This window comes from Mugil cephalus, chromosome 20, assembly GCF_022458985.1.
Source record: "Mugil cephalus isolate CIBA_MC_2020 chromosome 20, CIBA_Mcephalus_1.1, whole genome shotgun sequence".
Taxonomy (NCBI): domain Eukaryota; kingdom Metazoa; phylum Chordata; class Actinopteri; order Mugiliformes; family Mugilidae; genus Mugil; species Mugil cephalus.
Genome location: NC_061789.1, coordinates 4,680,685 through 4,694,131, shown reverse-complemented (window position 1 = coordinate 4,694,131; position 13,447 = coordinate 4,680,685). Strand labels below are relative to the sequence as shown.

The window sequence follows — 13,447 nt, the reverse complement described above, 5'->3', positions numbered from 1 at the left end:
CAACTTTGACTCATTGGCTCCAAGCAAATCACCACTAACCCTGAAACAATGAAGGTGAGTAATGCTTAATGAAGTTGAAGCAGTGTGAAATATCTCCACCCCTCTACACATTTTAGTTTCCACATCCCCTCCCTCTTTCTCACTTAAGCAATGACTTGCACTCGTTCCCCCCTACCTCCACCACCTCCACCACCACCGCCACCACCACCCCACCTATTTTTCCCTCGATTGCAAACCAACAGCATTCCTTCATCCTGAATCTTTTTTTCCCCCCCTCTGTAACAAAAGCGGGAAAAGGAGTGAAGGTGGCGATCAGGAATAAACACTTCACAGCTTCTACGCCCAACAGCACCATTGTGATTAGTTGCAGTCTGTTGTCATGGCAGCATGAGTAGAAATATTGTCTGTAATGTTAAAGGAGTCCCCCCCCTCCCCTCACTTTTTCTAGTGAGTCATCTACCGCCCTGTAGGGAAATGAGAAAAAAAAAAAATCACAACCATCAGCTGGGCGACAAAGATACCAAACACAAAGAAGAAATCTGTCCGTTTTAGTCTTTTGTATGTGACTAACGCAGCAGAGGAAGAAACAGGGAGGGCGGGAGCAAGGGGGAGGGGGGAGGCAGAGATTATGTAGGAGGCTTGTCTGGGGTGTGGACTTAAAAAGAAGGCAGGGTAAAAGTAGGCGGATGGGTAGTTTCTTGTGTTTGCGCATTTAGACGGAGTCTGAAATTAGTATCCTTGAGAGCAGGAGGAATTAGACCCGAAGAGACAAACAGGACATCCAACAGTAAGTCAAAACTTCTTCTACTTGTGCTGCTTCATAGATCTTTTACTTTTCTACTCTTTATAGACTTTTTTTTTTTTTTTAGCAGAAATCCTCCTGCTTTGGAGACATTTTGATTCATGCTAAAAGATTCACCTTCCCAGGCTTTACTTTTCCTAGATTATATAAAACCCTAACCCTAACCCTAAGTCCCAGCAAGAGTTATAAAGTCTGTAACTCAGGACTACGTTTGTGCTTGCTTTTAATTTATTCATTTCTAAACCTAACCCCAACCACATGTATCCTATTTTGTGTAATGGAAAATATGCTGCTTCCATGCCCAGACCTAAAAAAAAAAACAAAAAACAGGATTTTTCCGCAAAGGGTATGGAAGACATTTGACGGCAAAAGTTAGTTTTTTCCCGCGCGGACGTCCTTCTTTTTAAACTTTGATTCATTTGGTGGTAGACAGCTAGACACGGTGTGCTTTAGCTTTTTTTTTTTTTCTTTTTTCTTTTTTTCGGGCTGGGGCTGAAAGTCTCTGAAGCAGGTAGAGGGCGGGGAAACCCACGTCGAATGTACAGTTCGCTCACGTGTGTCCGAGTGCATTGAAAAGCTTGGGAAACGTCTCCGTGAGAGCACCCAACCCTTGACCACTCCTTTACCGTGAGGAGAAGCAGCACATTCCAGATGCGCCTCTTCCTCCGTTCACACCCAGCGCAACCTCAGTACTGCATCGTAATAGCCCCATAGATATAGTGATCTGGCTAATATCAGCCTTTAAAGAGAAAGAAGTCTGAGAGTGAATTAAAGGTCTTCATTGCGTGAGACGGTGTGTAGTCATTCAAACTTAGGGAAGTGAGAAGCGAGAATCTCTACAGTTATTTTAGGGAGTGGCGGAGTTGCCTTTGCGAGCACAAGACAAGCCCAAACTCATCCGCCTCTGTTGTGAACTTCACTCCTTAATCATCTCCTCACCAACCGTATCTGTTTGCCCAGGGACAAACCGATTCTCCAATATCCATCAACGTCTCTGCATTAAGGTCTCCCCTCAGATTCCCGGTGCAGACGTTATCCTGCACGAGTGTTTACTGGCAGCAGTAGCTTTAAGTCAAAGTAATTAGAAGCCGAGAAGCCACGCCCTGAGTGCGTGCCAGATTCTGGCCTCGCTTGGGGCTGACTTTTACTGCTTCCTTTCTGAAACAGAGCCATGAGTTTGGACTCTCTCACGGGCCGCACTGGTCGACCACACGTATTTACCTGCTGGTTTCTAAAAGCAATCTTCACTCCCTTCCTCTCTCCAGGACAGTCATCATGCTGATTCTTCTCGCTGGCATCTTTGTCCTCCACATCCTGTGCATCATCCTCCTCCTGGTGGCTACTATTGACAATGTAAGTATGATGTTTGTACTTGTTGTTCAGATACCTGCTGACGCACACGTAGAACACTCCCTCGCAACCTCGGGGCTTTTTCCTCGTAAGTGCAGCGTGTTGTCAGCGGATGCTCACGGTGGCTCTTTCATCGCTCGCTGCCTTCATTCCTCCCGCTGTTCTTCTCGAGGCCACATGTTTGACATTTCTGGGTGACACCACCACCACCACCACCACTATCAGGCTGCACATGCACATGGGTTCTGTTGACTGCTGCATACCACGGTGATGCATACGTATTTGTGGAACGCGGCGGCATTCCTTTGCAAGACCCACTCTCCTGCTCCTGTGTTTACTCAACGCCGTGGCTTGTGTACGCAACGCGCTTCAATAAAATCTCGCATCCTCTTTCAGGCCTGGTGGATCACCGAAGACATGCACACCGACGTCTGGGCCCGGTGGATTCTGACAAACGGAGTGTGGAACTACACCGACCTTCCCACGGGCTCACACTACCCAACAGGTAAGGGCCACCTTCACCTTGCGCAATGGGGTTACACTCATTTTCTAATACATTTCCCAATAGAAACATGCTTCAAATGTTTCTCTTATTTTGAAGCATTTTAGTTTGTACTGACAGAAACCAACCAGCTGAAACTAAACACATGATCTATGGTCATTAAAACCTTAAAACAGAACATAATGAAATCGTTATATGAGATTTGCATTGTCTGAACTGACATTCAGCCTTTCAACAAGAGGCAGTGCCTTCATTGTGTCGCTCTCTCTTTGTCTCCCCCTGCAGACTACCTCCAGGCAGTGCAGGCCAGCTCGGTGCTAGCTTGTATATTCTCCATCATTGGAGTCTTTGTGTTTGTGGCTCAGCTCTTCACCCTCACCAAGGGACAAAGATTCACCATTTCCGGCATCTTTCAGTTCTTTGCCTGTGAGTATATACTTTTTTTCCCCTTCTTTAAATCTTGCGTTTGATTTCTCTTTTCTTTTGATGTGTCCAACTGATGTGAACCGTCCCTCTCTTTAGGCCTGTGCATCATGATCGCAGCCTCCATCTACACAGACATCTTCCACAAGGACGAGAGCACCGGTGGGTACGGTCACTGTTTCATCCTGGCGTGGATCGCCTTCGGCCTCACGTTCATCTCCTCCATCATTTATTTTGTGCTACGCAAGAAGACGGCGTGAGAAAGACACTAGAAAGCCCAAAATACGTGACCGGATCTACACTTTCAGCTAAAATCTGTTGTAGTTTTTTTATATTGTTCGAGATTGGTTTTTAATATTTGTCTGTTGTGGGCGTTAGATTTGAGCTGCAAGTGTATATTCAGCCATAGACATCCCCTCAAATACCTGCTAGTGTTTCACTGAGTGTGTCTGCGGTTGTAGTTAGTCAGTCAGCCAGCCAATCAGTCACAGCTGTAGAGATTTGTCTGGATTCATTGAGGGCATCCCGAGATATATTTTTGTCGTTAACCGAATTTCGTAAAAAGGCCTTGATGTTTATAAGATAAATTAAAATCTATCTATATTCGAAAAAAGAAGGTTGAGTACAATCTGTGGTCTTTTATTTTTATGTACATTTATATATGTGTTAGATGAAAAGGGGTGAGTTTTTTTTTTTTGTTAATTTGCAATATTTTTATTGTTAGTTTATTAATTTTTAGTTCATATATCTGTCGTGGACACACTTCATATAACGTGACATTAAAGAAGATCTCACTATGTGAATTATAACGTGACCAAATGCCAAAACGCTGTCTGTTTGCGAACATAAAAGACACATGTTGTGGATCTCTGTGTAATCTAAAAATGACTATGCAATGATATAAAGTATAAAAACTATAATGTAATACAAGTATTTGTGATTTAGAAAGACCAAAAATAACCAAAGAAAACCATATGCATACACTGTAAGTCTACCTAAAGCTCATTACACTACATTTATGCTGACATTTGTTTTAAATTTCAGTTGTTTTAGTTTTCTAAATGCAGCAAACACACAATTAAATCTGAAAGATGATCATTACATGAAAATAATATCTTTTATAGCTATAAATCCAACCATGTCCTGGTAACACATCGCTCCTTCACTTTTCATAGACCGGTTCAAAGTCACAGGAAGACGACCGACTTGTGTAAATACGACTCATTTCCCACAGTGCTCTGTACGTGTGATTTTATTTTTGCTATTATTACTTGTCTTCAGGAATGATTTGTACACTATTAAAACTTGATTTTTAAACAAGTTTCTTAAGTTTTATTTTGGTTTCATCTTCCCTTGTCATGAGAAGGAGTAAGACAGTAGTGGACGGTGGACGCTGGGTCCTGTGTGTTGAGGGCAGGAGTTTCTGTGGATCATCCCGAAGATACTTGCTCAGTTTGGGATCTAGTGAATTCAGAGGCTAGGTCAACACATTGTGCTGTTCTTCAAGTTTGTTTTTCATCGTCATGGAGTGGTGGTGGGAGGTACATGTCTAAGTAACATCCACATCAATGAATACCAGGTCCAAAAGTTTCCCAGCAAAACGATGAATTTCTCCTCTCAGTGGTCATAATGTTATGCCTGACCAGTGTATAGTCAAATGATCCAACTTATTTACTATAGAAGTTTCATATTGTGGCTTCTTTATGACGTTTAGATCTAAAAACATACCTCTTTAGGTTTCTTTTAGATCTACTGTACAACTGCTACAATTAATGGAACAAATGTGATTAGGGAGTCATTTTATTGCTGGTACTTTATAAACGAAGAGCACATGACAGGACAGAATTAATTATCAACCGGGGTCTTTAAAGTTCATAGTGGGCTGTAGTCTTCTTCCAGCCCGTAACGATTTTCATGATGACTCGGCAGCGTCATGCGGACGGAGACGCACGGCGTGGGCGAAGGAGACTGAGAGGGCAGGGAATGCCGGTGAAACGGGGATCCAGGCGCGACTTGGGAAGGGGGAGGCGGGAAGGGGTCGGACTGCGGGAGAGGAAGGGAGTGGGAGTGCGTGAGCCTCGGAGCGGAGCGCGGTGCGGCTGCCGAGGGGGGCTCGTAGTAGGGAGACAGGTGGGAGATCCGCGGGGGAGACTGGGGACAGGCCAGGTTGGCCCCGGGGTTGGGAGGCGTGTAGTAAGGAGCCGGCGGCAGGAGCCCCGCAAAGTTAAAGCTGCAGGGGTTGAGACCGGAGGGACGCCTCGGACCCACCATCAGGACCTTTTTGGTGTAGTTGTTCAGGGTGGAGACGCCGGCAGACATGCAGACAGTGAAGGCGAGCCAGGCCACGCTGACGGAGACAGAGAGACAAAGATGTGGCCTGTTTGAGATTTTCTTCTGACAAAACTTTGCATAAGGTGCTTCCATGTGCACATGTAGACAATTACTGTCACAGGAACTTTATCCAGGGTCTAGGTACCTTTGGAAGTTCTCACTATGTTTGTGCTGCAGAACTTTTCTTCTGGAACAAAGAATGTTTGGATGTGCACAATGTGTGCCCATAACAGGAATTTTCTGCCTTTAGATGCACTTATTGAATTTTCACTGCAGGAACTTTCCTCTGGAGCTAAGAACCTTTGGAGGTTAACGGGACATTTCTACTACAAAAACTTTCTAATTGGGCTAAGGACGTGTTTCCACTACAGGAACTAGTTACCAGTGGAGTCCTCAACATATTTTCATTGTGTGAACTTTCTCAGGGAACTAGGAACCTTTGAGGGCTCTCAGAACATTTCTACTACAGGAACTTTCCAAGAACTTTGGAGGTACACAGTGTGCGTCCACCACAGGAACTCTCTGCCGGGACTAGGTATCTTTAGATGTACTTATTGCATTCCCATTGCAGGAACTTTCCTCTGGAGCTTTCCTCGGTACACTTCTACTGCAAAAAAAAAAAATCCCATGGGGCTAAGAACCTTTGGAGGTACACAACATGTTTCCACCACAGGAACTTTCTCCAGGGACTAGGTATCTTTAGATGTCCTTATTGCTTCCCAAATCAAATCAATGTTCAGTATTGTTCAACCCTTATGACTGTGTTTACCTGCCTTAGACCCATCTTAAAGATGTGGGTTTCCGGTTCCTGCAGAGAACTTGACTTGGACCGAACCACAAAACGGACATGATCAAATGTAAATAAATGGGTTTTGTTGGAATGGCACGACAAAGCGCCAGTCTCCCAGCCAACAGCGCAAAGTGATCCCACATGAAGAGTTGAATAAATCTGGCGCTGGAAAAGTTTAGTCTAATCCAGATGCGCAACGGGCAAACCGCTTATTCTCATGTTATCATTGCAAATAAATATAATGTAAGTTAGTCACGCAAGGACTCAGCAGGAAGACATGAGAAGACAGACTTCCATCATTCCAATGGGAACATCAAAGAGAGCTTCCTCAGTGCCTTTAGTACTCGTCTCAAACCATCCTCAACGCTTGCAGATGTGCATTTCTTTGAACAGCTGGTGCAAACGGCCCAACACAATGGATAAAACAAAAAAGGCTGTAACTTATTAAAAACGAGTTTATCTTGCCTTCTCTGTATGTAAACTAACACATCAGTAATGCCTGAAGGGTGTTTCCTAACTACAGAAACATATAGCTGCTTGAAAAATGAGGAAAAGTGGCCCAGTCATTGGGGAGGTTAAGACTATTCAACAGATCACTAGTGATGCATTTAATCCTCCATGACATGTTGTCGCCTTCTTTTTTTTCGAGGTCATATATGGACGAGAGGGAGGAACTGAGGCGGAGCAAGTCTCCAAACATCCCTCTATTTGAGGTGAGGGTACCTTAATCTTACATTCTTGACTGAGATTTACATTAGAGAAGGTGACAGTTTTGAATGGGAGCAAGAGATTTATTGGAGCGGGCCCCTAGTGGCCATCGGTGGAAATGCACTTGAAGCCACTTCTGCGTTGTCTACGACGCGGTGGGAAATGGTAATATTTGCAAATACAACAAAACTATTAGTTCACACAAGGGGCAGAGAGATGATCCGAGTCAGAGGGGTGAGAAGTTCTCTGTAAGCATTTATCGTTCAACTTGATGTAGCTGCAATTTTCCTGCTTCACATGTTAAATATCGATGTTTATTGAACTTACTAGAACGCCCATGAATAGCCGTAGCTGTGAGGTTTAAAGTCTTCTGGTCCCATTGAGACCGTCGTCTGAAACACCTGCATGAACATCATGTGACCTACCATCCCCAGCAGACCTGAGAAGACAGAGGTAGCAAAAAACAAAATATGTACTTACTGAATTTTCACAGCAGGAACTTGAACGAAAAACCTTTGGAGGTTCTCAGTACGTTTCTACTGCAAAAAACTTTCCAATGGGGCTAAGAACCTTTGGAGGTACAACTTTCTCCAGGGACTAGTTACCTAGTGCATTAAGTCCTCAATATATTTCCATTGTGTGAACTTTCTCAGGGAACTAGGAACCTTTGAGGGCTACAGGAACTTTCCTCTCTTTGCTGGTTCTCAGTACATATCCAGTGAAGGAACTTTCACTGGGGAATAGGAACCATTGAAGGCTCTCAGAACATTTCTACTACAGGAACATTCCTCTGGAACTAAGAACTATTGGAGGGACACAGTGTGTGTCCATCACAGGAATTTCCTGCCAAGACTAGGTATCTTAAGATGTAATTGACTTTCCACTGCAGGAACTTTCCTCTGGAACTAAGAACCTTTGGAGGGTTCCAGTATATATCCAGTGAAGGAACTTTCACTGGGGAATAGGAACCTTTGAAGGCTCTCAGAACGTTTCTACTACAGGAATGTTCCTCTGGAACTAAGCACTTTTGCTTTTGCAGAGGAACCTTCTGCCAGGACTAGGTAGGAACCTTTGGAGGCTCTCAGTACATTTCTACAGCAAAAAAAAAATTCTATGGGGCTAAGAACCTTTAGAGGTATCTTTAGATGTACTTATAGCATTCCCATTTAACATAACAAAAATAGCCATACCTCCCAGAACTGTGAAGACAGCTGCAAAGGCATTGAGCATCTGGCCCCAGCGCTGCGTAGAGGGAAACCAGGCCTTGATACACAGCTGCACAAACAGCAGTATGCAGCTGATCAACAGCAGCCCGATATACACCAGCTCCAGAGTCAGATACAGCCACATCATTGCTGCGAAGGAAGGAGAAGATGCTAAGAATAAAGTCAATCATGAAGCAGTGAACTTGAAAAAACCAGGTGATGAACGTTCACAGAAATGTAGGAGAACGCTTACCTTTTTCAGAACCTGGAGTCAAAGTGTAAAAGCCCCGACATCTCTCCTCTACGGGTCAAAAGACAAGGGTGAATGTAGTTTTTCAGCAGCACTCATCAATACTGTTCAATTTAAAATAAACTCTATGATTAATCAGTGGATTCTGTTTCAACCTGTGCAATGCATATATTTTTACATTTTTATTAATTAATCTTTTTTAACTCTCTTGTAAATAGTCCCCCTTAGACCATTTGGTATCTACTTTGTCTGCACTGAAAAGGAGAAGCTCTCCAATCTCATTATACACCATATAATGATAATAATTCTATTCTTCTTCTATTCAACTCAACAGCCAGAGTATGTGTGTGTATGACCAGATTAACAGTTTGCATGAAGTGTTATTTTGGCCTAAATCAGCCTCGCAGGAGATTAGAAGATTTGTTTGGCTGCTTTTAAAAAAAAAGAAAAAGAAAAAGAAAAAAACTGCAACCTGTCTCGGTAGTTGGATAAGCTTCTTTGGGGCTTGATTAAGTTATTTACAGGACGGCTGAAATAATCGGTGAACCGCAGAATGAAGGCTCTAAATGACCGCGATTCAAGTAACGCACATCTGCTTGTGTTACCAGATTTAATTTGCAAGGACTGAGCTCTCAGCGCTGCCGTTTTAAGTACCTTTGCATCCCGTCATGCACTCACTCAAGCACGCATGAAGCTGCAATAATAAGACACATATAAACACTGTAGCTGTCAGGAATGCATGTAAATAACATATAAATCGTTATTAGCATTTAGTTTCGGTTCTCCTCATGAATGGTTTCTCAACATTTTTTTCCGATTTTAAATATTTAGTTATCCTTGGAGAAATATCTGTCTTTTTAGATATGCAAATGATGCGTTTACTAGCACATTGCTAACACTCTCCGTCTGTTCAGATTAAAAATCTGGAATTCATTCTCAGATTATTCAGAAAATTCACAATTTCTATGTTACATTTAGTTAGTTTAAAAGTTAATTGTTGCTTTCAGGGCAAATATTTCTACCTTTAAGGCAAATCATTTCAACAATTAGCCATTACTTTTAGCTAATTCAACCTTTTATCTGTTACTGTTAGCATGTCCCAACCATTTATCCATTAATTATATCCATTTGAATCTTTAACCATTACATTAAATAACTAGTTCAACTATTTAAAATGTTCTCACTTTTTTAACTTTAACCTTTAGATAAAACTTTAAATGTTATTTCCACGATGTTTAGCTAAAAAATAGCAACTACTTATGTATCACCGTTTAGCTGCCAATTTTCCCATTTTGCTTTAAATGCTAAGCTTTGTATATTATACTACTCTAAAGTAGGTAAAGGTTTTTAAGAAGTTAAACTTTGCTTTCATGGCAAGTCAACCTTTAAACATTCACCATTTCAATGATTACTTTAAGCTAATTCCACCAGTATCTATTTCTGTTAGCTAAAAGCATCCACTTATCCATCAATTTTAGCCATTTTAAACTTTAACCATTACCTTTGTCTACTTTATCATTAATCTGTTACTGGTTACTACCAAATGATTTCTCATATCACTGACTTTTAGCTGAAAATATGAATTTTTGTAATGATTAAATGCTAAGCTAACTGAGCTAATAAGCTAGTTAGTTTGAGAAGAACTCCAATATCATGTCGTGGTTGTACTTTTAAGTGTAAGCTGCATTTTAGCTTCAAGGACTCATATTATTGCTATTAATATACTGATTGAATGCATTCGTAGTTAAGTTTTTTTGTATATTATATTTAAAAAACAAACAAAAACAAAGTTATAGTTAAGTATAACAATATCTGACACTCCAAAAATACTTAATCAACACAGAAATCTTTAGGGTGGCTTATTTTTTAATAAAAGCCACGTCTATATTGGTGTTTTATCTCATCACAGCCGACATTTACACACTCCAAACTACTGATTTACTTATTTGATCAGTCGGCTCAGTCTGTCTGAACTTCCGCTCCAAAATGAGACGATTAAAAACACGGCCGATGTTTGTGAATCCCATTAACCTTTCTCTCTCTGGGTTCTAATCCATAATTGAGCCAAGCTCTAAATCTCTGCAAGTGGATGATACACAGACACATACACACAAACGCTGATGATAATCCTCTTTGTGCCGCGGTAACGCACTCGCAATCACACATACTGTATATGCAGATTCAAATCAACACGCCCGGAGACCTGAATTCATATCGCCACCTTGGATTTTCTTTATTTGTTCGACCTGATGTTTTCTGTTGTGATCTCACCTTGGGAGTGTCATACGTCCTGACTGGGACTTATGACGGCTAGGAAATCCCTCACAATGACTTCCCTTTGTGCAAATCCACTGTCCTGTCATTTATTAATTCTCTCTACCTGCTTTAATCCTTTTCAGGGTCACTAGAGCACGTCTAAGCTCGCGTTAGAAACTGAGCAACTTCATCCTTTGACCTTCAGTTTGTTTCGTCGAACGTCGACCGAAGAGTCTGGGTTTTCGGTACGAATTGTCTCACCCCAAGCGTCCGCGTAGATGTTCTCCTCGCAGGTGAGGAACAAGCCCGTGTGAAAGGCGGGGAAGACGAAGCGGTCGTCCCCGGTCTCCCAGAAGAACTGGATCTTGGAGGAGTTGGCCAAGCCGGGCACGGGGATGCAGTTGCTCTGCTTGGTGGGCGTGCAGAGCGGCTTGGGCACCTTCTGCTTGCCCTCGCACCAGTAGGAGGACATGAGGGCCGAGGTGCTCAGGAGGAGAGACATGACCGTCTGGACAAAGGAGAGGCGGGGGGAACGCACCTGCTGCAGGAACGCCATCGTGGGCTTGGGACGGCAGGGGTCAAGACAAAGAGGAGGTGCATTGTGGAAAAACGGTCAAAAATGCAAAATATGAACAGGTGTGTGCAGGATGATGGTCTGAACTGCGTCTAAGAATATCTCCAGTTATTAGTTTCCAAGGAGAAGCAGCAGCTCTGCCCCGAAATGATTAGTGTGGGGTTTGAAAGAGAAAAGTGCAGGGGGGGGAGTCTGCGGTTTTACATTACTAATCACATTTAAAGAATAAAAAGACTGTGACGGAAAATCGCACGCCGCCGGTAATTGGAGGGAAGACAGACGACTAAACAAAAGAGGATAAAAGAAAGAAAGAAGAAGTGAAAATCGCCGTCGCCATGGAACCCCTCCAGGAGACAGAGGCTCAAACTAATACAACGGAGCACTTTATGTCAAAGAGTGAATTAAATATGAATGAATGAAGGGGGGGGGGTGAATAGAAACAACACTTACCTGCTTCCAGCTTGGTCGTCAAAAGATGTGGCCCCGAGTCCCTTTCGGAGAAGTTCCCCTTCGCTCTTCATGAGATACTGACGGGAGGATTTTGACCTCCGCGAACACCGCGACCGATCCAAGTTGCGAGCACATCAGAAAACACGCACAAACACACACACACACGGACACACACTCCCCTCTAATCCATACTTACAAATCTAAAACAGACAACTCCGTTCCATCTGTTTTCATTTGGATTCCTGGACTCATTTTGATCCGTTTTATCCTCGCCTCTTTTCCCGCCTGTGAAAAGCATGCAGCTGTCATCCGAAAATCAACACGACCTTGAATAAAATAAAATCGTGATCATAAATACATGGATATTATTTCGTAGTATTCCAGAACATTTTTGGGGGGGTTTGAGGGTGAGGTATTTAATAACGTCTGAGGCTTTAGGTTGTTTTAGTACGAGGAAATTGTGTCACTTCTGGGAAAAAAAGTTCAAGGTTCAAGCTTTTTCTGTCGCATACGTACGACTGAAATGTCTTTTAACAGCACACGATGTTCAAAGAGAGTTCATGTAATTCTGATTGTAGTGGTGCATTGATTATTTTTTTAGTTTGGTTCATCTTAAGTCATTTTTTAGTTCTGCTATAAACGTCTCTGGGTTCTTTAAAGCAACTTTTTGGCCAATACTTGTATTTATTTTATTTTATTCTATTATTTATCTTTTATACAGTCCTCTCTTTACTCTTGTTTATTTTTCTGCTCTTACATGCGCTGTTACAAACTCCAATTGTCTCATTGCAGGACAAATAATCTTGATCTTGGGATAATCTGACTTGTTACTGACGCCGTATGGATTAATAGAATTTAATTTAGTTTTAGCTAACAATTTAAAGTTATATAGATTTGTTTTCTCCAAAACATGAATCCATTACTTGTGGCTGAAAATGGTACATTTATCCACTCTGGTATCTTTAGCTTAAAATCTAAGCCATTTATCTATTAGCATTTAGCTAGCTAATGTTTAACAAATTCACCTCGTTTTCATTACTTAAAGCTAACAATTGTACATAATCAAGGTATTTCACAGTTATTACTTTTCATTTTGCCATTTGTCTATTAACAACTTGTTCAGTATTTAAGCTTTTATTTTGCAAACATTTTAAACAGTTAGCTATTACTCCTGCTCTTTGCTAATTGCAATTAGCTAAAATGTCAGCCATCGCCATTGCGTGTTTAGGTAACTATTTCCACCTTTATCTGTTCAATAATTAAAACTTTAAGCTACAACTGTCAACTACAGGAGCTACACTCCTAGCTAATGATTTCAAGTGTTTAATTATTAGCTGTGTTTTCACTTTCTAAATTAAAATGTCAGCCATTGGTCCATGACCTTCGGTTAAACTTCAACTGTCGACTCCAAACTGTATACACACTGATCAGCCAGAACATTAAAACCACTGACAGGAGATTGTAACATGGTTTAGGAAAAATTTAAAAAAAATGAACAGCACTAGATCCCAAACTGATGAACCATCTCTGGGTTGATCCACCAGGAACATGACACATTTGCATTTCTTTTAAATACTGCGACTGCGATCACCTCTCAAGAACACGCACTGCGCACACAAGATAAATCAGACATTTTCGGATCAATTAGGATTAACCCAAATCCTTGACAGAATTCTGTTTAAATAAAAACTGAAACCAAATCTCCCGAGAGCGTTCACAACACGTCCTTCTTCATACTGAACAGGTCTGAATGGATTTACGGTTGGGACAGGAAGAAGAAGAAACATGAGAAAATCAGAAGTGTGC

The 13,447-nt window shown here is 41.9% G+C and overlaps 2 protein-coding genes across 2 annotated transcripts; one reads left to right on the top strand and one right to left on the bottom strand.

The window, feature by feature from the left end:
• The first annotated feature begins 633 nt into the window (after positions 1–633).
• Positions 634–4,397, top strand: LOC124998313 (epithelial membrane protein 2-like). Its single transcript, XM_047572597.1, has 5 exons — positions 634–787; positions 2,068–2,155; positions 2,549–2,657; positions 2,940–3,080; positions 3,177–4,397. The coding sequence occupies exons 2-5, from the start codon at positions 2,078–2,080 to the stop codon at positions 3,335–3,337; spliced, it is 489 nt and encodes a 162-aa protein (XP_047428553.1). The 5' UTR covers positions 634–787; positions 2,068–2,077; the 3' UTR covers positions 3,338–4,397.
• Positions 3,770–12,350, bottom strand: LOC124998312 (germ cell-specific gene 1-like protein). The gene is made up of 6 exons (XM_047572596.1): positions 11,642–12,350; positions 10,879–11,179; positions 8,365–8,412; positions 8,097–8,261; positions 7,234–7,345; positions 3,770–5,424 (listed from the first exon to the last, which is right to left on the bottom strand). The coding sequence occupies exons 2-6, from the start codon at positions 11,171–11,173 to the stop codon at positions 4,950–4,952; spliced, it is 1,095 nt and encodes a 364-aa protein (XP_047428552.1). The 5' UTR covers positions 11,174–11,179; positions 11,642–12,350; the 3' UTR covers positions 3,770–4,949.
• Between the last annotated feature and the right edge of the window lie 1,097 nt (positions 12,351–13,447).